Here is a 25978-nt window from a genome sequence, read left to right on the forward strand (position 1 = left end):
TCTCTGAGCTCTTGCTTTTTTCGGTTCAAGGCTTCATAAGCTCTTTTATGTTGTATGGTGTACTTATCCCAAACCATCATGTTTGAATGTTGCAAGACTTTCGCCTTGTATGTAGATCGGGGTAAATTACATTCATTGCATTCCTAGTCTGAATCACAATCTGATTGTATGGGTGGTTACCTGGCACTGTAGGGTTGCCACCCGTCCTTTAAAATACGGAATCGTGCCGCGTTTGAGAATAAAATTGCACGTCCCGTTTTGAATCAATACTGGACGGGATTTATCCGTATTTTTTTTATCATTTTTTTTTTTAAAGCAGCGTCTCATGCAAATCATCCCACACGCATTTTATGAAGATGCCTCCTTTCCTACTTTTGATTGGGTAATACTTGATGTCATCGTTAGTTTGATTGGTGTTTTTAACTGTCCAGTGAGGAGGGCGTGTCTTTAAGTACAGTCTGCAAAGTGTTGGCACTGAGATGTGGCGTCAGCGCCATAGTTGAAGCCCCTACGTTGCGGTCAGCAAGTCGGCTAACAGTCCGCCATGTGCCCGTCTTTCAGTTGCGAGAAGCAGATCATAGAAAGGTTGAAACTGTGCCCCTAACGTTGCGCCACGTCGTGTGGTTCGTTTATACCTCGTGTCTTCTCATTAAACTTTTATCTCGCGAATATGTTATTGCAACCGCAGCGGGAGCATTTCTATAAACTGAATTTAAACTTACGTTTTTACACCGTGCTTTGTTTCCCTTATGAACATGCTTGTATGCTTAACTCGCTCCGTTCTCAATTGTTTAATTAATTTTTTGCTCTTCGCTGTTTGCGGGTCTTCCTCCATTTCCCCCCCCTACTTCGTTCTTTTATCTCGCGAATATGTTATTGCAATCCTTAACAGGAGCGTTTCAGTAAACTGATTGAAATAGTTTTGCATTACCTTTTTAGTAAAAGGCGAGCTTTCAAAGCCTGAGAAATCACCCCCGTAAATGCACACGTTTAACTGGACATGTGTTAATATGTATGGTTACACAGTATTAAAAGACAGTGAACAACGTCAGTTACCTTTGTTCCCGCGTTTGATAAAAGGTGAGCTTTTAAGCCTGAGAAATCACCCCCGTAAATGCACACGTTTAATTGCACATGTGTTTAATATGTATGCTTACACAGTATTAAAAGACAGTCAAAAATTAACGTCATTTACCTTCGTTCCCGCGTGTGTGACTCGTGCTGTAAATGTCTTCCTTGTTTTTAGTTCACGTGATTACGTAGGAGGCGTGATGACGCGATACGTGACTCCGCCTCCTCCATTACAGTGTATGGACAAAAATTATGTTCCAGTTATGACCATTACGCTTTGAATTTCGAATGAAACCTGCCTAACTTTTGTAAGTAAGCTGTAAGGAATGAGCCTGCCAAATTTCAGCCTTCCACCTACACGGGAAGTTGGAGAATTAGTGATGAGTGAGTCAGTCAGTGAGTGAGGGCTTTGCCTTTTTATTATTATAGATATATATATATCTAAATCCCCGCGAAGTACTGCTTTTAAATTTTTATGAAGAAGAAAAGCTTTTTAAATTGAGGGAAAATATCCCAATAGCAATTTGTTAAGGATCTGTTTTTTTGTGAAGCAGCAACACTCATAACAATGACAACACAATTACATTGACAATCATGTTACGTTATTTTAAAAATGTTTCCTTTACTTTTTCATAACCTCTTTAACACACTATTTCTCCACTGCGAAGCGCGGGTATTTTGCTAGTTGACAATAAGCTACGCAAACCCACCAAGACATGCAATCGTTTAAATCAAGGCATGAGTCGAAAAACACCATCCCATAATATTAGTTAACGATTAACACATTTCGTTATGTATTGTAAGCATACAATACAACTGATAATATGTTGCGCTTATTTATCGGGTGTACTGACATTTTTGCGCAGTTAACGGCTGAAATCTAACGTGGTTTGTGCCCTTCAGAATGAAAGAGTTTGCATTTACCTTTTTAATAAAAGGCGAGCTTTTAAGCCTGAGAAATCACCCCGTAAATGCACACGTTTAATTGCACATGTTAATATGTATGGTTACACAGTATTAAAAGACACTCAACAATTACACAGTATTAAAAGACAGTCAACAATTACGTCATTTACCTTCATTCCCGCGTTTGACTTGTGCTGTAAATCTCTTCCTCGTTTTCAGTTCACGTGATTACGTAGGAGGCGTAATACGTAATGACGCAATACGTGACTCCGCCTCCTCCATTAGAGTATATGGACAAAAAACAGGTTCCAGTTATGACCATTACGCGAAGAATTTTCGAAATGAAACCTGCCTAACTTTTGTAAGTAAGCTGTAAGGAATGAGCCTGCCAAATTTCAGCCTTCTACCTACACGGGAAGTTGGAGAATTAGTGATTGAGTGAGTCAGTCAAACAAGTTCCAGTTATGACCATTACGCGTAGAATTTCGAAATTGAAACCTGCCTAACTTTTGTAAGTAAGCTGTAAGGAATGAGCCTGCCAAATTTCAGCCTTCTACCTACACGGGAAGTTGGAGAATTAGTGATGAGTCAGTCAGTCAGTCAGTCAGTCAGTGAGTCAGTGAGGGCTTTGCCTTTTATTAGTATAGATTAAGACAAAATATAAACATAGGAAAATGAGTAACTTTCAGGACAAGAGTTACCCTGGCTATGTTGATCTTTAGTAAGAATATGTTTCTGTAGTTGTCTGCATTAATCTTTCACACTTCCTATTTCTGACATAATGGCAAAACGTGTGATATTTTTATTTTTTTTTTTAGATTTTGATATAACTGCAGGTGTTTTAAAAAGAAATCACATTGGGCTGCAAAATCATTCAGTTCCACCGAAAATATCGAACCCTTCCCCCATCTCAAAATAAGTAATGTTTAAACATGCATGTCAATAATCTATACTAATAAAAGGCAAAGCTCTCACTGACTCACTGACTGACTCACTCATCACTAATTCTCCAAATTCCCGTGTAGGTAGAAGGCTGAAATTTGGCAGGCTCATTCCTTACAGCTTACTTACAAAAGTTAGGCAGGTTTCATTTCGAAATTCTACACGTAATGGTCATAACTGGAACCTGTTTTTTGTCCATATACTCTAATGGAAGAGGCGGTCACGTATCGCGTCATCACGTATTACGCCTCCTACGTAATCACGTGAAGTGAAAACAAGGAAGAGATTTACAGCATGAGTCAAACGCGGGAACGAAGGTAAATGACATTAATTGTTGAGTGTCTTTTAATACTTTGTAAGCATACATATTAACAGATGTGCAATTAAACGTGTGCATTTATGGGGTGATTTCTCAGGCTTAAAGCTCGAAGTGATCACTCGAGGGAAGGCAGCTTCACAAAAAAAACAGATCCTTAACAAACTGTTATTGGTATATTTTCCCCTCAATTTTAAAAGGTTTTCTTTTCTTCTTAATAAAAATTTAAAAGCAGAACTTCGCCGGTGCGAACCGCGTGTATTTGAGCGACTGAGGCATACAGACATATTCATGAGTGCAGGTACTTCGGAAAGAAAGCACCGTGTAAACCTAAAGTTTAAATTAAGTTCATAGACCTACAAAAGGTTGCCATTGATTTCAGGCAAGATTGCTTTTCTCCTGTACAACTATACGTTGCATTCTCAAGAGTGTGCTTGCACGGCTTGGTCATATTACAACCGGAGTGCTGAACTGACAACTTGATATACAAACAGAACAATCGTAAAAACAGGATTAAATAAAAAGGCTGCTTCCGTTGGCAAAGCAACGAAAAAGGAAGACCTTATATGACGTTCGTTTATAAAACAGCGGAGAGGCTGTGTGAAGTCAGTTTCACAAAAAAACAGATCCTTAACAAATTGTTATTAGTATATTTTCACTCAATTTAAAAAGGTTTTCTTCTTAATAAAAATTTAAAAGCAGTACTTCGCCGCTGCAAAGCACGGGGATGTATATATATATAGATAGATAGATAGATAGAGATATATATGTATATATATAGATAGATAGATAGATAGATAGATACATAGAGATATATAGATAGATAGATAGATAGATAGATAGATAGAGATATATAGATAGATAGATATATGTGTATGTATGTAGATAGATAGATAGATAGATAGATAGATAGATAGATACTTTATTAATCCCAATGGGAAATTCACAATATGTATATATGTGTATATATATGTGTCTGTATGTGTATAATATATATATATATATATATATATAATGTTGATATATGTGTATATGTATATATATATATATATATGTATATATATATATGTATATATATATATATGTGGATGTGTATATGTATATATATATGTATATATATATGTGGATGTGTATATGTATATATATATGTATATATATATATGTGGATGTGTATATGTATATATATATGTATATATATATATGTGGATGTGTATATATAAGTATATATGTTTATGTATATATATGTTTACATAACCTCTTTAACACACTACTTCTCCGCTGCGAAGCGCGGGTATTTTGCTAGTTATAAGTATAAAATTATACTTTCTTTTATAACATTTTAAATTTCTGTTTTGTGACACCAAGGTTGATTAAATGGAATTCCTATGCCCAATTTAAGAAATAATGAGAGAGGCTTAATGTGTGCACAGATTGTCTTTAGTGTGATACTTTTTCTTTAAGCATTAAATTGAAGTGACAAATACTGGTGTTGTGCTTTTTTTCTATTAAATGCAAATTGTGTATTTTAATTTATTCTTTTTTTAACATGGTGTTAGAGAGAGTGATGTGTGTTGCGTGTTGGTTGGACATTTTAGTAAGAAGAATTTCACTGTACTCTGTATATGTGACAATATTACTACTAGTGCTAGTAAACCAAATACTTCAATTTGATTTTCCTGTATAAGAGCAGAATACCACAAGGGGTGCTGGGGGTAAGAAAAGGTCAAAAAGGCCTACACAGATGGTGGGACGCTCATATTTGTACAGGAATTTCAGAGTTAACTATAAATATTTTCCAGCTGTCCATTTATACATTTTAAATTAACTGAATAAAAATGTGTATTTTTCCCCACATATCTTGATAAATTCTTGTCTCAAGTTGCTCATTATGCAGAAGCAAGTACCTAGTGTTTATGATGTGACATCTTTAAGCATCCTTGTATAATAAGCTTTGTGACTAAAAGGGCAAACAGCAATTATAAATGCAAACAGGCATTTATTTGATATATGACCACAAAAGACTAATTAGGTTACAGCAAACCTGATATGTGATGACAGACAACATATGTTCAAGTCACAAAAGCAAATTGAGGTAAGAAGTTCCTACCAAAAATTTCACCTACTTAAAATAATTGGAATTACACAATAGTTTTTTTTCCATACATTTAGGTTTTCTTTTTAATATACCAGTAGCTTACAAGGTTGATGCTATGCGTGATCAAAGTCAGAATAAAGTGTGTGGAAAGCAGCCCGAACATAGACAGGCAGAGATCGATGGTTTACACCCAAACACACATTTATTGTACATTTTCTATTTACAACTGTGTACGCACAACCCAGTGCCCCTGCACCAATCATCCTTAGTCCAGGCCTCTATCACAATGCCTCTCTCTCTTCGCCGCCCCCGCCCCCTCTCCTCTGAGCTATGTCCACTTCCACCCAACTCCAGCTTTCGAATGGAGGGAGGCGGGCCCCTTTTATGTTCACCCGGACATGCTCCAGTTGCCTCCCAATGAACTTCCGCGGGCACTTCCTGGTGTGGCGGAAGTGCCAGCTGAGCACCCAGAAGCACTCCAGGTGTCCCTGGTTTTCCTTCCGCAAGCACCTCAGGGTGTGGCGGAAGTGCTGGCGTCCAGGGCTCTTCAGGCATCCGGGCATCCCCTGGCAGTGACCACGGGCCCCTATAGGGTTGAGCTTCCATGCTCTGTTCCCGTGGTCCCTATACCAACCAGGGTGGCTGCCCCCTCATGGTCTGGAGGAGGCGTAATCCCTCTTCTGGTCCTTCCAGGTGTCCCAGCTGGGTACCAATCCCCAAAACCGCTCGCCACAAGTGTAATAATAAAGCTTGACCTGGCAATTTATGTTGGTCCATATACACTTGTACACTGGGTCAAGTACACAAAAGAACATGGCAAATAAACACATAATGGGCAAGCACTGTTATGAGAGAACCACTCAAGACACTTGAGCAATGTTATAAAAAAAAAAAAATCTGACAAGTTTGATCATTTTGCGAAGTATTGTTTTTTTTCTGTATGGTTCTGTGCTTGCAAGTGTTGGGAAATGAAACAGTATGAAATAAGGGAGCCACTTCCTGTCCAAGCCAAAGATGAAATTGATATAGCTAATTACTTCTGTATATCTCCTACCTCATCCCATGTACTATATGTCCACAGCTGCTGTTTTCCTTTAGTGAAGAGAATACTGAAACTAAGGGTGCATTATGCTCACTTAGTGAAAATTGAGCATTTTGCAGCTCCAAAACTATAAAAATGCTGTAACATAAGCCAGAATCCTGGCTGCTTTATGTCTGACTCCACTTTTTTTCCAGTTTCCCATCCTTAATATTGTTTACTGTGTGTCTGTAATAATCTTTCTGATTGAAGTTCATTGTTCGAAAATCAGGTAGATAAAAATATTGTATGTCTACTTTACTTTAAACAAACACAGTTGTGATGTAGGTGTCCAAGGATCATTGACATACCTTCCATCATACCTGTGCCCTTTCCTGTAACAATTTATGTTTGAACCTTCCCAATTCAAATAATTATCCAAGTTTTCTTGATTCACATGAATAAGTAAATCAATAGACCCTCGTGGGTCATATATACTGTATGGTCCAGTAATTTCCCAGATTGATACTGTTCATGTATGAACCTCTCATTCTATATAAGGTGGCAGAAACCCTAAGTTGGTTGTAACATTGTCAGTCTGTTTTGACAGAACTACAGATTATCTGTTTCTTTTTTTTTAAGATATACATTTCTTACAGATGAAAACAGCAACCAGAGCTCCCTTTCAGACTCCTATCAGCCCAAGGCAGACAGCAGCAGCAATTCAAGCCCTCAGCCCAGTGAGCCTGTCAGCCCAGCCCCTATGTCAGACTTCAGGACAGACGATTCTCAGCCTCCCACTCTGGGGCAGGAGAGCATGGAAGGTGCATAGTTTCTGTTATTTAAAAAAAAAAAACTCACACGCTGTACTTTTTCAGTATTTAAACATCAAATTGTTTTCTATATTATTGTTATTATTATTATTTTTAACAGATTCATCATTGTCAACCTGTGAAGTAATAGATGAGCCTCCCACGTTGACTAAAGAGGTTCTTATACCTGTTGCCTCTCAGGTAAGGAAATAATATTGCTAGCAATCTTTAAGAATGGTAACCCCAAATGTGCAAGCTAAATGTCTACAGTATATTAAATTTTCAATTGAAAAATTTATTTAGCCATCTTTAGAGAGAGTGAGAACTTTATTTGTCCCTTCAGGGGAAATTGGGCTTTTTACAGAAGCTTATTAAATAAATAAATGTTTAAATATATACTGTATGCAGTATACACGCACACATACACTGATCTGAGCACACATCAGAATGACTAAAAAAAATTAAAAAGAAAGACAACTTCTTACTTGGTAGTCACAGTCACAGTGAGGCATTATATTCAGGCATATTTACTGTTGGTATAACTTAGTGCCAGTAGTGTTTCTTGACACACTTCTGCTGAGTAATTAATTGGCTGCAAGTACTCAGTGTTAGTGTGTCAAAGAGAGGATGTGCAGCATTGTTTATATTGGTATTCAGTTTTGTTTTGACCAAGAAATTTTTCGGATTTTTATGTCCACAGAATAGCAGATAGTATGACATTTTAACCCATAGCTCAAAGAAAACGGTTACTGCAGCCCTGCTCCAGGGGTACATATAGAATTAGTATTTGTGCATGTATTTAAATGAATTCTGTATTGGTTTTACAGATAACATTACAATGAATGTCGTACATGTCAATCAGACATAAATGACCAGATTTGATTTGAATATGAATAGCTTTTTATTAAAGAGTTGTTGACAGATACTGTATGTTAAGAGTTTTCCTACTAGAATGTTGTTAAAAATGCATTTTTGCAGCTGCAATGTACATCTGTATTATTTCTTTTAATTTGCATCATCTAATAGTTGGAAGTAATGGCTTAAGGAAAAAAAAAGTTTTTTTTTTCTTTTCTTTTCTTTTGTATAGGTTGTTGAAGAAGATGACTTTAATTCTGGAGCACCACCAGTGAAAAGAATGCGCCCAGACTACTGTTCCGTCCTTCAGGCAACATCACAGAGCTAGCACACTAGGCCTGGCAGTCATTCTGCCAGTGTGAGAAAATTGTCAAGACTGTGATTAAGTGTACTGATTATTTCATTAGGGCCTAATGCCTGTTCAGGTGATGTCTAGCTCTTATTCCCGTGTATTACAGTAGCAGACTCTATACTCTCTCTCCCGTTGCACATCTCAAGTATCTATAAGGAATCCAGTGAACTTGTTTCCCAAGAGAGTTTCAACTAACAACAGTTTTGTGAATAAATCTGGTCAGCACTGGCTTGCTTTCCATTTTAACTCTTGTAGAACAAAAAGCAAAAATATTGCTCTGGACATAGTCCAGCCTTGGGGAACATCAATAATTCAAGTTTCAGAGGAAAGCACTAAAATAATTTACCAGTTGGAACAGACATCAGGCAGGTCATCAAAGACTATAGGAGAGAAAGGAAGTGGGATAGATTCATGTTATTGATTTTAACTATGTTAGACTGTTATTACAAACAGGGCTACACAAGCACTATGTGAGAATCATAAAACTGAATTGATCTGTGTTTATCTTAATTATGAATGCTTATGTTCACATTACATTGCAGTATTTTAAGTTAAAGATCAGACATGAACACCCTCTCCAGCGAGGATTTTATTTAATGTGATCTTGTGTTATTCCTTATGCTACAGATTTACCACAGACAGCTTTTTTTTTTTTTAAGATGGGGGAAATGTATCCCACTACTCTCATTTTGTTATTTTGCTGAAGTTGTCAATAAGTGTTACTTGGTTATCATTAGCTGTTTAGTGCTAGCTTGTAACTGAAGGCCATCTCATGTATGGTCTACAGAGGAAGTATAGTAACAGAGTAGGTGACCAACATAGCTTTGTATTTATTTGAAGGTGGACCTGAACTACTGATGGAGTTCTGATAGGACACAGTAGTGTCAGTGGATTAAATTCTTAGAAGCAGCATTTAAAGCAAATTTAAATATAATTTTTTTAAAAGTGACTTCTAATCATGGTACATATATCAGAACACTTAGCTGCTGTTGCTTCACCATCATCATTTATTGCTGTGATGCGTTACTAGAATAATTTTGTGCTTTATAGACTGTTTCTTATGTAGCTATGCACTTAATTCGGATGTATTTTTCTACATACTGAACCACTGGGGCCCAGTGGTAAAATCCCAAACCAGTTTCTTAAGGAGCAAATTTTCATCAGTACCTGTTTCAAGGTGGTTATGTGAGGCATTCTCATTTACCACTCTGAAAGAGAGGGGGCTTCAGCTGGAGTCTTGGGTTGTTCAGCACTTTGTTACTCAGGGAAATTTTGGAAAATATATGCACGGCACTTTGAATGTGCTAGAAATAGTAGAAGCCAAAAAATGCTAAATAATTTATGCAAAAGGCAGTAATTAAAAGGTCTCTTACTTAGTTTGTGAGATGCAATAATTGACTATATGAAGACAATAGGATTTGAGGGATGATTTGTCTACCTAGTACTTTCAAGAGAGCTTGCTGGTGTGATCTGAAGACCCAGTCAAGCCAATAGGTACGTAGTCATAACACACAGTTCATTTCTGGTTAAATGGACCAATTGTTATATGAGGAATGTGGTGTGTTTTTGTTTGTGTGTGTGTGTTTTTTTTTTTAATAGCATCTCATTTACCTTTAATTGGTTTGTGTGCAGAGTATGATATTTTTGGAATGTAAAGTGTCATTTGACATGCAGTCTTTTAATTATAAATGAGTCTAGGACTGCGCCATGTAAACTGTATACATCAAAGATTCATCTGACTATCTAAAAACTGCACAACATGTACGTGAAGTGTGGGCAGGCTCTGTGTGCACATGTATTTAAAAAAACATTTTATATATGCATGTGTCTAGTAAGTCATGTTCTGAACATACCTGCATTATCTGAGACACATGCCTAATGTACAGTTCATAGAAATGGGGGGCGGGAAATCACTGAATGCTGCTTCCTGTGGAACTGACAATCCTACTGAAAAGAAATGTTATTTTGACATTGTATTTTCAAATAAACAAGACTTGATGGGGTCCTAAGGTTGCCCATTGAGATTTTCTGCCTGAATGTGTGAATAATTTCTCTACATTGTGATCATCTCATCACTTCTAACATGCAGAAGGCAAAAAATATTGTTTTAAATGTTGCATTTTTTTGCCTGAGATTGAGGGATGTTCTTTAGAATTGTAGACAGATTTAATTTTTTCTCATTTCTTTCCAATGAGTTAAAATATTATAATCTCACTTGATACTTCTAAAAACACAACCTTTTATGATAAATTTGTTTGTTTTTTTTTTTTTGTCAGTTTAGAAACATCCCTCATTTGTGATGTAAATAATAAGTGCATTTAGAACATGCTGCAACCAAAACTTCTTTAATCACTTCTTTTGACCACAGAGATTTTGGATGGACTGTAAAGCACTGTTTTTAATTTATTTCATACTCCCCAAGTTGTTTTCAGTATGTGTAGTAATCTGAAAGACAGTCCTAATTCATTCCTGAGTGTTAACAGTTATGTATTTTATCACTCAGACTTCATGATTAACCTGTATTTGTGAATAAAACAAACTATATATTTTTATCAATTGCATTATTAATTTCTTAGACAATGTTCATCCTTGATTCTGCTATCATAGGCATATTGTGAGATGAAACTTCCTGTTATGCAGTATAAAGAAGAGTTAGTTTGTGTCAAGCAGAAGTTACATTACAGTATTTGCAAAGTTTTTCACATTGTCACCAACTACCAGAATTGAATAAAACAAAACGTAGAAAGGATAATAAGCAAACCTTGGAAAGATGTCCAAATAACTTACAGTAGATTTTTGTACAGCTACACCACGTTTACACGTATAAAATCAAACTTACTCTTAAAACCAAACACAAGACCTGCACCCAGTGGCGGTAATGGCCCATTTGGTGCCCTGGTTAGATTCTGCCCAGTCACTCCCCACCACCGCCCTTGCCTTATTAGAAAATCCATGCCCCCCCAAACACACAAGCACTGACCGTGAAGGCAACATGATTTTACCTAGAATGTGGTAAAATATGCACCACGTTTTTAAAAATAATTACAAACGTGGAAATGCAATATTTTACAATTATAAAAGGTTCCATCCATTTTCCAACCCGCTTAATCCGAACACAGGGTCACAGGGGTCTGCTGGAGCCAATCCCAGCCAACACGGCACAAGGCAGGAACCAATCCTGGGCAGGGTGCCAACCCACCGCAGATTATAAAAGGTTCTACAGTTATAATAAATAATACAAAGCGATAGTTTAAAAAAATCATTATTTTTTACATTGCACACATCTATAATAATAAAAGGCAAAGCCCTCACTGACTGACTGACTGACTCACTCACTCACTGACTGACTCATCACTAATTCTCCAACTTCCCGTGTAGGTGGAAGGCTGAAATTTGGCAGGCTCATTCCTTACAGCTTATTTACAAAAGTTAGGCAGGTTTCATTTCGAAATTCAAAGCGTAATGGTCATAACTGGAACATATTTTTTGTCCATACACTGTAATGGAGGAGGCTGAGTCACGTATCGCGTCATCACGCCTCCTACGTAATCACGTGAACTAAAAACAAGGAAGAGATTTACAGCACGAGTCACACGCAGGAACGAAGGTAAATGACGTTAATTTTTGACTGTCTTTTAATACTGTGTAAGCATACATATTAACACATTTGCAATTAAACGTGTGCATTTACGGGGTAATTTCTCAGGCTTAAAAGCTCACCTTTTATCAAACGCGGGAACAAAGGTAACTGACGTTGTTCACTGTCTTTTAATACTGTGTAACCATACATATTAACACATGTGCAATTAAACGTGTGCATTTACGGGGTGATTTCTCAGGCTTAAAAGCTCGCCTTTTACTAAAAAGGTAAATGCAAAACTATTTTCAATCAGTTTATTGAAAACGCTCCCGTTAAGGATTGCAATAACATATTCGCGAGATAAAAGAACGAAGTAGGGGGAAATGGAGGAAGAGCCGCGAACAGCAAAAAATTAATTAAACAATTGAGAACGGAGCGACTTAAGCATACAAGCATGTTCATAAGGGAAACAAAGCACGGTGTAAAACGTAAGTTTAAATTCAGTTTATAGAAACGCTCCCGCTGCGGATTGCAATAACATATTCGCGAGATAAAAGTTTAATGAGAAGACACGAGGTATAAACGAACCACACGCCGTGGCGCAACGTTAGGGGCAACAGTTTCAACCATTCTATGATCTGCTTCTCGCAACTGAAAGACGGCACATGGCGGATGTTAGCCGACTTGCTGACCGCAACGTTAGGGGCTTCAACTATGGCGCTGACGCCACATCTCAGTGCCAACACTTTGCAGACTGTACTTAAAAGACACGCCCTCCTCACTGGACAGTTAAAAAGACCAATCAAAGTAACGATGACATCAAGTATTACCCAATCAAAAGTAGGAAAGGAGGCATCTTCATAAAATGCGTGTGGGATGATTTGCGTGAGACGCTGCTTTAAAAAAAAATTATAAAAAAAAATACGGGATAAATCCCGTCCAGTATTGATTCAAAACGGGACGCGCAATTTCATTCTCAAACGCGGCACCATTCCGTATTTTAAAGGACGGGTGGCAACCCTACAGTGCCAGGTAACCACCCATACAATCACATTGTGATTCAGACTAGGAATGCAATGAATGTAATTACCCCGATCTACATACAAGGCGAAAGTCTTGCAACATTCAAAGATGATGGTTTGGGATAAGTACACCATACAACATAAAAGAGCTTATGAAGCCTTGAACCGAAAAAAGCAAGATGTCAGAGATTGTAAAAAAAAAAAAAAATAGGAGGTAATGTCGTTTTACTCGCTGTAGATTTTAGTCAAACATTACCAGTTATTCCACGAGGGAGACCAGCAGATCAACTCAACAAGTGTTTAAAATCCATGCTTCTCCCACGCTCGGTTATATGTCGCGTGTTCTCGGGTAGGTGCACCAAAAAATGTATACATTTAAGCATGTAATGGGCAAACAAAAAATGAGGTATACCCGAAGGCACTGCAGTAGTACTTAATGTAACTTTACTTCTTAAATGTTAATGTTTTACTGTTTAATAATTTATATGCTTCTTATATGTTGTTCAAATTCTTTTATCAAAATACCACTGACAGCGCAATGCACGATAACATGGAGTGAATACACCATACGCATCCGCCCACGGCTGCCCTGCTGTGCGCAGATAGGAGTTGATTCTACAATAAAATAAAATTAAGATAAAAAGAGTAAAACAATCATCACCCATAAAGCGGATAGTAGACGTGACGTACTATATGTGTACCACATTTCAAGTGTATAGGTGAAACGGTTTGCGAGCTACAGGTCATTTAAAATCCTGGACAGACACAGAAATTGCCACGGTAGCAAATTACAGAAGAAGATTTTACTGTTTAATAATTTATATTTATATGAAATGTGCTTCTTATATATTACTTCATATTCTCATATGATAATGATGTTAATGTTTATATTGATTTCTGTGTTATTAAAACTGCATGTATGTGTGTATATGTATATATATATATATATATATATATATACTAGCAAAATACCCGCGCTTCGCAGCGGAGAAGTAGTGTGTTAAAGAGGTTATGAAAAAAAAAGGAAACATTTTAAAAATAACGTAACATGATTGTCAATGAAAGCCCGTTTCAGTCAGTAAGTCTTATGTGTGTGTTTATGTATGTGTGTATATATATGTAGATGTGTATATGTAGATATGTATATATATGTATATAAATGTTTATGTGTGTGTGTATGTTATATATATAATTTATATATATATATATATATATATATATATATATATATATATATATATATATATATAAGACAGCAACAGTTATAACAATGACAACACAATTACATTGACAATCATGTTACGTTATTTTTAAAATGTTTCCTTTTTTTTTCATAACCTCTTTAACACACTACTTCTCCGCTGCGAAGCGCGGGTATTTTGCTAGTCTATTTATATATACTCTTTATTTGTCACCAAGGGGAAATTAAAACTTTAGAGAAGTTCAAGAAAAAAATTAAATATATATAATGTGTGTGTGTTTTGTGTCTTAGGTGCTCACAATGCCCACCATCAATGTTGCAACATTCCTGGAAGCTGTCCCTGACACTGTCGCACCTAGTAACACACAAATTCTGGTTATGATTAATGCCCCCAAAATGCTTACAAGGTGAACTCCATTTAATTTGTCCACTGTGTGGGGCTTCCTCCTAAAAAAAAAGGTGCATAGATAAGTATGAATAAATACTGTTATACCTATATTTAGTTCACCTTGTGCCTGTGTATATACCTGAATATATTGCATTGCGATGTTCCTGTATACTGTATCCTGTTTGTCCCACGTATCCAGATGGTTTGTGAGGTGGGTCGACAACGCGCTATCAACGCATGCGCCCTGTACAGGTGAACATGAATTACATGGAATGCTGTAAATCGCATTATGTGTCTCTGCTGCCGATGTCTTCTTGCTGTTCGCATTCAAAAGGAGTTTGTGCAGCGTGTTTGTAGGCTTTTGCGCTACTTTTATGCCCGCTCTGGACAGGATACGTGCTGTAACTTCTGATACCCCGAGATGATAAGGAGGAACATCGCAACGCAGTTAAAAGAAACACACATACAAGTTCGACTGGACACACATTTGAATGGGACTCTGCAAGTAAAATTCAAGGCTATACTAAAAGTTCCAGAAAACTGGTTGAAACATGGCTATATAATGAAAACGCCATTAACAGACATTAACCCATCATATTAACCCATTTGCTCCCTTTGTGGATTTCCACCTACAAATATGCAATCAGTATCACAGGCATTCGCCTCTCTCTCTCTCTCTCTCTCTCTCTCTCTCTCTCTCTCTCTCTCTCTATATATATATATATATATATATTCACGGCATTCATAGTCTGAATCACAATCTGATTGTATGGGTGGTTACCTACCTCACACGCCGTGGCGCAACGCTAGGTGCTTCGCCTGTAGCACCGAGGTTCGATTCCCGTAAGGGAATGCAGTGAGTGTGTAAGCCTGATGAGCCCAGAATTAGGGCGAAACACGTGTTGTGTACTCTTTGCATTATTTGACAGTAAACTATTTCAACTATATATATACATATATATATATATATATATATATATATATATATATATATATATATATATATATAGGGGAGACTGGGGACGGTTGCAACACTTTTTGCATTCCCCTCATTTACTCAGAGACTGTTTGGACTACACCAGCCAAATTTGTATACTGTACTATAAACTTACATCTGTCTGCTAATTACCCATAGTACTTGTAGTTAATTATATTTTACATATCCTGCACAATATTGATTTGAACTGAAGAAGTCAGATGTTGCGTTGGGGACGGTTGCAACACATAAAAGGGACGGTTGCAACATGTTAAACATATATTAAATTTCAATAATTAACCTTTGCTTTTTCTCTGAACTTGCATAGTACTGTGTAAATCTACAATTATACAATAATATTAAAGTAGATTTTTATTCATATTGAAAGTTCTGTATTTTTATGTCACATGGGATTTTTTAAAAATGCATTTATTGTCCAAACATGGATCTGCTTTAAAACAAGTCAAAAAATATTGAATACAAAGTGAATTTATTAAATCCCGTCCAGGATTGATTCAAAACGGGACGCGCAATTTCATTCTCAAACGCGCCACGATTCCGTATTTTAAAGGATGGGTGGCAACCCTACAGTGCCAGGTAACCACCCATACAATCAGATTGTGATTCAGACTACGAATGCAATGAATGTAATTACCCCGATCTACATACAAGGCGAAAGTCTTGCAACATTCAAAGATGATGGTTTGGGATAACTACACCATACAACATAAAAGAGCTTATGAAGCCTTGAACCGAAAAAAAGCAAGATCTCAGAGATCGTAAAAAAAAAAATAGGAGGTAATGTCGTTTTACTCGCTGTAGATTTTAGTCAAACATTACCAGTTATTCCACGAGGGAGACCAGCAGATGAACTCAACGCGTGTTTAAAATCCATGCTTCTCCCACGCTCGGTTATATGTCGCGTGTTCTCCGGTAGGTGCACCAAAAAATGTATACATTTAAGCATGTAATGGGCAAACAAAAAATGAGGTATACCCGAAGGCACTGCAGTAGTACTTAATGTAACTTTACTTCTTAAATGTTAATGTTTTACTGTTTAATAATTTATACGCTTCTTATATGTTGTTCAAATTCTTTTATCAAAATACCACTGACAGCGCAATGCACAATAACATGGAGTGAATACACCATACGCATCCGCCCACGGCTGCCCTGCTGTGCGCAGATAGGAGTTGATTCTACAATAAAATAAAATAAACATAAAAAGAGTAAAACAATCATCACCCATGAAGCGTGTGTGTGTGTGTATATATGTGTATATATATATGTTGATATGTGGATGTGTATATGTATATATATATATATATATATATATATGTAGATATGTATATATATGTGTGTATGTATATATATATATATATATATGTTTATATGTGTGTGTGTATTTTATATATATAAAACACAGCAACACTCATAACAATGACAACACAATTACATTGACAATCATGTTACGTTATTTTTACAATGTTTCCTTTTTTTTTCATAACCTCTTTAACACACTACTTCTCCGCTGCGAAGCGTGGGTATTTTGCTAGTATATAAATATATATATATATATATATATATATATATATATATATATATATATATATACACACTGCACAAAAAAATTAAAGGAACACTTTTTAATCAGAATATAGCATCAAGTCAATGAAACTTCTGGGCTATTGATCTGGTCAGTTAAGTAGCAGAGGGGGTTGTTAATCAGTTTCAGCTGCTTTGGTGTTAATAAAATTAACAGGTGCACTAGAGGGGCAAAATGGACTAGCCTGCTGCATCATTTTTTTCACTTTGATTTTGAAGGTGTCTTTGAATTCAGCCCTCATAATTTTCATTTCCATCAAACGATGTGGCACCCTTTCGTTCTTAACACATTACCCAGTCCATATCAGTAGAGATATTCAGCAGGATTTTTTTCCCATCGAGATCTGATGTGTCTTCAAAGTGTTCCTTTAATTTTTTCGAGCAGTTATATTATACCAGTAACGGGGCTAATTCACTTGATTTGAGCATTCATAGTTTTCATCCTCTTTCTCTGTACATTTAGCATTCCTTTGTTCAGAGGTTGATGCTTTTGCTGCTTCCTGAGCAGCTCTTCTTTTCTCCACCCTAATGGCCCGCTTCTTCTCTTCTTTCTTCGTCATCTTTTCGCGTTAAAACTGATTGAGTCTGTGTTTGTGTTGCAATTACTTAGTGCGTTTTGTCACTTAAGTCTTCAATCTGTCTCAAGAATGGTTTAAGATATGAAGAGGTAGAGAATGAGATCGGCGCCCGTAGGCATGCGCCGCACGGCCTCCCTGCAGGCCGCTGCCGACAGTTGATTCTACAATAAAACAAAATAAAAATAAAAAGAGGAATAACCTTGTAGATCAATCATCATCCCGAAAGCGGACAATAGACATCACGTACTATACGTGTCCCAAATTTCAGGTCAATGGTTCAAACGGTTTGCCAGCTGCAAAAACCTGGACAGACAAACGGACAGCCACGGATAGCATATTACTGTATATAAGAAGATATATAAACACAGCCACACCCACATACCGCCCTCCATAATGTTTGGGACAAAGACACATTTTTCCTTGATTTACCTCTCTGCTCCACAGTTTAAAATTACAAATCAAACAATTCAGAAGTGATTAAAGTCCACGTTGCAGACTTTAATTTATGGGTATTTGTATACATTTCGGTCTTTGTCCCAGATGTTATGATGGGGGGTGGGCACTTGGTAGATATATATGATATTTTACTCATCTGCTATTATCTATTCATGATCTTAATAAATTTAAGGATCTTTCTATGTCTTTGCTGTGAAGAACCGCTACTACGCCTTTATTTTAAGAGTACATTGACATTCAGATTAAGTCTAGTTTGTTGCGTCCACAAGTCCAACATGCTTACCTATTTCGATGTTCCCTGAATATGTCTACCGCATCCCAGGTTCAGAATGATTAATTCATTTGAATATTAATACAGAGTGAATCATTTCTGTTCCTGAGTTAATCAGGATGATGTAATTTACCTCCCTAGGCATGTAGCAACATGGGCACATTCACTATTTCAATAATTGGATAACACATTTTAGTTTTAATTGCATGTTCTCGCTTTTTCACCATTCCTAACTCACTTATTTCCATTCCTCTCCCTGCCTTTTTCACCGTCTGATCGCATCCACTAAATAACCGCCCAGCTTAAAAACAGCTTCTGAAAAAAATAGTTTAAGCTGGTTTTCCGCATACAAAGGGCACAGTATACCTGAACTCGCCGTAACTTGCCATGACATGAAAAAGTTCATCCAACTTATAAATGAGATCGAACTTTTCACATTTATGGAGATACAGTATACCAGTGCGGAGTACTTTTCACTGTGTTTTATCCTTGTTCCGAATTCTTTCCGTCTTCTGATGCGCGGCTGTGACTACAATGCTACCAGCTGAGTACAGGAACATTTAATACATCCCAGTTTACATTCTCAGCGGATATAGGTAGCCATCAGATTGTTTCGATCCTCTTCGCTCCCTCGGTGACATCCTTTAAGTTCCAGCTAGTCCAAAAACCTGTTGATTCGGACCAGCCTCCCGGGAACGATTCTGCGATGAATGGAGCATATTTCTTCGATTTAAAAATTTATTTAAGTTAGTAGAATCAAGCCAGATATACAATCATATTATTAATACTAGCAATGCTTAAACAAATTTGTTAATAATCGTAAAAAAGAAAGTCACCCCCCTGTGAAAGGCAGCCGCCAACCTATGATACGGTATATCCTACATGGGCTTGTATCCCAATGATCGGAAGTGGATGCTCTTAAATATTTAAGAAGCGGATCTAAATTCATTTAAAAAGACACAACTGACGATTTTGTGCCTGTTGTTTTGTTTGTAATTAGATATTTACATAATGCAATTTTACACAAACAAAATATTTGTTCATGGGATTGACGGTTTGCAGTACAAAAGCAAAAGCTGCCAGTTATTCTTATTTCATCTCGCAATAGTTTGTGACAAATTATAAATTAGCAATAGACAATTTAAGGAGTAAATGCTGCACGTTTTTGAAATTAACGTTAGACAAAAAAGAAAACGAAAATTAATATGTTGTTCTGCGAACGTTTCAAACAAAATTGATGAAGCTTTGTAGGCCTACTGACTCAGTGGCAAACCACTGTTCTAAAACGTAAAATGTTAATGATAGATTAAATGACAAAATATATTTAATTCTAGTGTGCATCTCTCCTTTTTTTCTTTCGAATCTGTGCACCTGAAGGCTTTGTCCTTTTTATGCTGAACTCTTTTTCACCTCCCTAGCGCAGCCGTGACCAGTGCAATGTACGAAGAAGACGCACGCTCTCTTTACAGAAAAAGTATAACAACTTGGACAGATTTTAAAATATTGTCATCAAGGCCGTACAACGAAAATGTTGCGTTTTATACATGTGTTTGCAACGGCCGGAAAATACCAGTTGTATTGCTGCCCTTTCTTACTGTGGATCAGGCAAGCGCCCAGCCAGAAATAGGGGAGAGGTAGGGGGTGTGGGTCGCGTGCGCCCATAAAAACGCGCTGTCCTTGGCAATTGCCTGTATCACCTATGCAAGAAACCGCCACTGCCTGAACACCGTGCCGTTGCAATCAGATGGTCTATACATTTTACAATCAAATAAAACAGCATGAAAGATTAAGCTATGTTCCGAAAATTTAGATTGAGACTGATAACTAGCATAATTTACACCTTTTAAAGCACCAGATTAAGCGGTTGGTACTGCATGAGGTCAATAATTCGGCAATTGCACTGATCACTTGAAATCGAGTCCGTTCTTAGGTGGCATTTGACGTCGGGCCCGTTTAGATCAGGACAGTCCGTAACAAAGGAAACAGTACTAAATAGTGGGTGTAATATGTCTTCATGTCTCAGACATTCCAAGCCACGAAGTCCTGCTATGTTCACGTTGAATACTTTGTTGGAATTCACATCCTCGACCCATGATGTGTGCACAAAAAATGCGGTCTGACTTGCTTATCTTGAAAAGTTTAGCTTTTATTTCCGCCACTGAAAAAAAGCATATGTACAGTATATATAATGCTACATTTTGCAAATAAGTGGCGTTATTTTTAGATTATTGCGTTATGTCGCAAACGCTTTGAATTCTGCAGAAACAAATATACCTCTCTATTAATCGGTGTACTGTTTAACTGTTTTGACAGTGTAAGAGAAATACAAGTACAGTAAAATACACTTCTTCTTTTTCTAGGGGTCGCCACAGCGGAGCATCTTTTTCCATATCCGCCTGTCCTCTGAATCTTGCTCTGTTACATCCACCACCTGTATATCTTCTCTCATCACATACATATACCACACTTCTGATAAACTTGATTTCCATAAATCCGTTCATTTCTCAAGGGGCTAATCCACGCTGGGGTCGCGGGGACCCGATGCGTATGCCAAAAGGAGTGAACGCAATTCTGTGCTCAAAAGTCAGTTTAGTTCAGCGGTCTTACCCTAAACTGCATGTTATTCTGTAAGGTTTAATTTCGTATTTATTGCAGCCCTCCGATCCGTGTCCGAAATAAAATATATCGGTACTGAGGAATGACTACATAATGTGGACTTCGGAGATGCTGAACTTGAAAGTAGCGAATGTCAGATGAAAGTCAACGTTAACTTTACCCAAGTTATCTAGTCCGTAGAGACATCACTCATGACGTAAAGATTTTTAAGGGGCTTTTACTTTGATACAGTCATTCCACCGCCAGCCTGTGACGCATAGTTAACGGCACTAAGAGATCTGAGCAGTCCAGGGCTGTTTCCTTCCAGACATCCATGCCTTCTCGGGTCGATATATTTATGACAAAAATGACCAAAACACATTAATCAGCATATGATAATAAAATCAAAATTTTTTGACTACATATATAAAAAGGCAATAAATATTACAGTTTTGAAGCTGACAAGATAGACGTAATCATTTAAAACTTAAGCATTCGCGCCGTTTCTGACCAATCGCTTCTAGAGCTCCGATTTGTAAACGGCAAGGACCGCACTCCAGGCTCTTATTTTGATACATTGGCCGTGAGGGGCGGAAATAAATCTTGAGTGTTGTTCATCGTTGCTAAGCCACTGTCTACCGTTTATTTACATCCTTTCTGAACTTTGAGTAGTTGTTGAAATTTACCGACTTTACAAAAACTGTACAGAGAGGCCCCGCAGGCATCCTTTCTCCTGTGGGGTCGTGGTGCTGAACAGACATGGCCGTGTATCGTTCGCATGACCCAGTGAAAAACCTGAGGATAAGGTAAAGTAATATTACCATTTGATTTAAGCCGAGCAAGGTTCCTATATGATTGTTTTTTGATATCTGCGCGCATATAAAGATTAACCGGGCTCCGTTTATATCCTTAAATATAAACCATTTGCCGGTAATCGTCTAAAAGTAACTTATAAACTGGACCGATCCTCAAAAGAGTGCCTAAAACATAGCACCGTGCTTAGGGTTCTCTGCAGGAATCCATCGCCTGGTCAACCGCTGTATATGTGCAGTTATCACATTCTCACGGGCTGCTGGGGTGTTACTCCTACACTCCCATGACTCTTGTGTTGTGGTGATTGGGGATTCTTAATTGTCTACCTTTGTGTGTGCGTGGGTGCCCTTTGGACTGTTACGCCCCCATTGCTAATGATTACATTACACCCCCCCCCCCCCCCCATACTACAGCGCGAGCAGTAGAAATTGAAGTGTAACAGTAGCGGGGTTTTATAAGTGTGTTTACCGTATTTAACAATTAATTATTATTTTATTCAGGGTACGACTCCAGCATGTCACATCCACGACTAATTTTTCACAGCAGATCCAGGAGCAAGCTGCCCTGTTGCAAGAGAAGGGGCTGATCGAACTCTCTAGCTTTAGTGCACAGTCTACTGCAGGTAATAGTCAATGATAGCGAAGAGAGAATTACTCACAGTCGGAATTACTCAAGTCAACAGTGCTTTTTCATTTTAACAGGAGCACATAATTAAGTGGCTTCATCCCGATCTCTTTAATGTAACAAAAACTATGTTCAACTCCTTGTTTGAGCAGGTGGTCACCATGATGACGAGGAAGATATTACCATCAATTGGCAGGAGAAGCTGTTCAGTCAGGTAAACGAAGTGCCAAATTTGGAAAGTGATGTGAGCTGATGTGTATTAGCACCATTTCTTTTTAGTGTTAAAATAAAGGGCTAGAACTATTCCTACTGATGGCCTCACTTTAAAGAAGCAGTCTCTAAACCTCTCAACTGCACTTGCCACATGTTGTGTCTTTTCAAAATAGGTACTGAAAAGAGAGTGTGATGCTTCTCCAAAACAGAATAACAAAAATATGATGGAAGAAGTAACATTTTTTTCCCCAAAAAATACATTTTGAACACAGTTTTCAAGCTGTCGATAAGATAAATATTGAACTACAAGATTGTTGTTCTGGATTCTGCCACTGGCATATTTGATCTCGTATGGAGGACTGTAGCTTTATGCAACAAATTATAATGTCCATATTTACTGTCAAGTGCAGTTAAATGTTTACTTACATGTTTCTCACAGAGTACTGACTTTAGTACAATATCAACAATAGATCCAAAAGACAATAAATACATCATCATACATTTGAAAGCAATATGCCGTTGTTAGTTTGAATTGCTGTTGAATATCTTATGACCTGGTGATAAAAATTGTGTCTAAATTTAGTGGTGCAAGTGCTAATGATTCTGTACCTTTTGTCAGTTTGAGGTGGACCTCTTTCGTTTGGAATCAGCCTGCCAGACCCCCCTGGACCGACAATATCATAATGAGATTTTGCGGCTTGAGAGATCTGGAGGGCGTCAAAATCGAAGGATCTTTACATACACCGACTATGACCGCTACACCAATCTTGAAGAGGTATTGCTCTGTCAGTTTTTGTACTCTGGCTGTGCCCATTTTTTGCCAGCTGAAAGGCTTGTAACGTGTTCTTTTTTGGTGGGCTGGTTTGGGTAATAAATGAAAGCATTCACAATGGTAATGCCATAGTCCTCTACTCAGTTAAGAATATGAAAAAAATGCTGTTCCTCTTCATTAAATGTTAACATCAAGCTGCAAAGTGTGACTATGAGTTTGACAATGGATTCATAACTGTCCACCACTCAATATGTTTTGTCATTGCTTTTTTGTCCCTTCAAACAATTTAAAAATGGTGCAACTATGAGCCACATTATCTACAGAAGGGGTTGTTTAACCCAGGCAAGTCAGTTAACAAAGTTTTACTTAAACAACTTGGTTTAGAATGATTTCTAAGTGGGGAAAGTCAACAGATATCATTCACTTATTATGCTATGTTTTTCATATGTGCAGCCTAAAGTATAAAAAAAACAGAATTAAACTAATTACATGTATTTCTTGTAAATGGTATGTAATTCCTAGTTGATCAAAATTTTTGAATTGTGTATTTTTATGTGATGAGAGGAACTTGCCTTGCAAGTAGAAAACTTGCTTACATAGAGCTACTGTCATATCATGTCTTTTCCTAACCTGCTTAGTCCAGACCAGGGTTGCGGGGGGAGGTGGAGCCTATCCTAATTAGCACAGTGTGTAAGGCAGGCACAAACACTGTGGACAGGGCAGCGGCCCATTGCAGGACGAACACACACACACACACACACACACACACACACACGCCAGGGCCAATTTAGCATTGTCAATACACCTAACCTGCACGTCTCTGTGGGAGGAAATCGAAGCACCAGGATGATACCCATGCAGGCACGGCTAGAACATGCGGGCAGGACCCGGGTAGAACATGCGGGCAGGACTCTGGATGTGATCCACAGACACCTTACTGCAAGACAGCAGCGCTGCCACTGTGCTATCTTGCAAAGAACCTAAAAGACCAACACTGCAACCACATGCAGTATATATTCATTGATTCTGGGTTTAAGTGAGAAAGTATGTTTTATGTTTGTGTGTATGTATGAGTGTTTATATTTCAAAACAGCCCTAATTGCTGTTGAAATGGCGGCCCTTGGGCCACATACACCCCAGAATCAACCTCCGAGTGGCCCAGCCAGTGGTCCCACCAGAAACACTGAGAACAACCGAGGTTTTTATTTGGCCCTCCACTCAAATGCTTTGATCCTGTGGATTGATGGCTCTTATGTGGATGACAATCAGTCATTGACACTCCAAGCAAAGAATGAACTACTGTAGAAAGACTGCATTTGATGAAAACATACAAAAAGTTTGTAATTTTCTTTAAAATTCAATCAGATTAAGCACTGATTGCTTGGTGGGATTACAAAACAACTTTTTTTGTAGAATGTAGAGCTAGTTATTAACCTGCAGTCAATATTCTTCGATTTCAGAAATTCTGTGTTTGTTATTTTAAACTGTCAAGCTCAATATTATATAGTACAGTACGCAGGTGGCGTAATAGTAGCACTGCTGCCTGGTAATAAGGAGATAATGGATTCGCATCCCCGGTCCTTATTGCGTGGAGTTTGCAAAGCGCTTTGAGTAGTGAGTAAAACATTATATAACTGTCAAGAATTGCTTGATAATTTGTCAGTTTCCAATTTTAAACATTCTGTTTTTTCACCAAATAAAACATGTAGCGCTAGGACTCAAACTTGATCAAAACGCAACGTATGCGTACCACCATGTGATGCTAATAACACATGTGGCGATTTAAAACAAACTTGCTGTATGGTCCCTCAGTGTGTAGTAGACATTCTATTCATGTATGTTAGTTACTGTTATTACTTATTATGGGTTTGTGCACTGATAGTTTTGATAGCAGTGAAACGTCTTTGTTCTGTTACTTTATTCTGTTAAATGCACTTTGTGATGTGTTTGGGTCATATGTGAGCAAAATATTTATTTTATTTCAAAAGGGAAACAAATGTTATTGCTAATACTGTGCACTTTTTGTTTTTATGCACTTTGAGATGTGCCTAGGTCAGATGTGAACAAAATGTTTATTTTTTTAATATCAAAAGTGGAAAAACAGTATTGCTACTACCTCAAATTCTGTTCAGTTATAGTTTTTTATAGTTTTTTTTTTTTTTGTCACTTTTTGAAGTGACTGCATTTGATATGACCAAATTTAAAAGTGAAACAATGAATACGCATTACTTGTTTTTCAATACATTAATTTGTGATTTGTGTTGGTTTAAAATTTGTTATTGCCTGTTGCTTACCAGCTACATTTCTTGGTTTGAAAATCTGGCCCAACTGAATTTGTAATTGAGTAGCCCTGCTTTATAGGAACCTTTCTGCACTGCCTCTGCAAAGGCTAATGCATCCTTTGCACAATGATACAATAGATTGTTAGCCACCATGTTTGGTGGCTGGGCATTCAAAAATATGTGAATATGATAAACATATTCATTATTGTTGTAATGCATCTAGAACGTTTAATGC

General features: G+C 37.4%; 2 protein-coding genes across 5 annotated transcripts in view; both read left to right on the forward strand.

Moving 5' to 3' along the window:
* Positions 1-10391, forward strand: part of bcl7ba (BAF chromatin remodeling complex subunit BCL7B a) — a 78549-nt gene extending 68158 nt beyond the window's left edge. The window contains exons 4-6 of one of the 3 annotated variants that reach the window (XM_051930226.1): positions 7008-7172; positions 7282-7361; positions 8248-10391. In XM_051930226.1, the coding sequence (XP_051786186.1) occupies positions 7008-7172; positions 7282-7361; positions 8248-8343 (341 nt within the window). In that variant the 3' untranslated portion in view covers positions 8344-10391. The remainder of the gene's footprint in view (positions 1-7007; positions 7173-7281; positions 7362-8247) is intronic. The other 2 variants (XM_051930228.1, XM_051930229.1) reach the window with 2 other exon arrangements.
* mks1 (MKS transition zone complex subunit 1) overlaps positions 1-25978 on the forward strand; it is a 92106-nt gene that overhangs the window by 34636 nt on the left and 31492 nt on the right. Inside the window, exons 1-4 of one of the 2 annotated variants that reach the window (XM_028806942.2) lie at positions 21604-21845; positions 22353-22474; positions 22629-22690; positions 23309-23464. The exons of the other annotated variant lie outside the window; for it this stretch is intronic. Coding sequence (XP_028662775.1) covers positions 21799-21845; positions 22353-22474; positions 22629-22690; positions 23309-23464 — 387 coding nt within the window. The 5' untranslated portion in view covers positions 21604-21798. Of the gene's footprint in view, positions 1-21603; positions 21846-22352; positions 22475-22628; positions 22691-23308; positions 23465-25978 lie in introns of those variants that run through there. 2 annotated transcript variants of the gene reach the window in all.

The sequence above is a fragment of the Erpetoichthys calabaricus genome, chromosome 8, assembly GCF_900747795.2.
Source record: "Erpetoichthys calabaricus chromosome 8, fErpCal1.3, whole genome shotgun sequence".
NCBI classification, from domain to species: domain Eukaryota; kingdom Metazoa; phylum Chordata; class Cladistia; order Polypteriformes; family Polypteridae; genus Erpetoichthys; species Erpetoichthys calabaricus.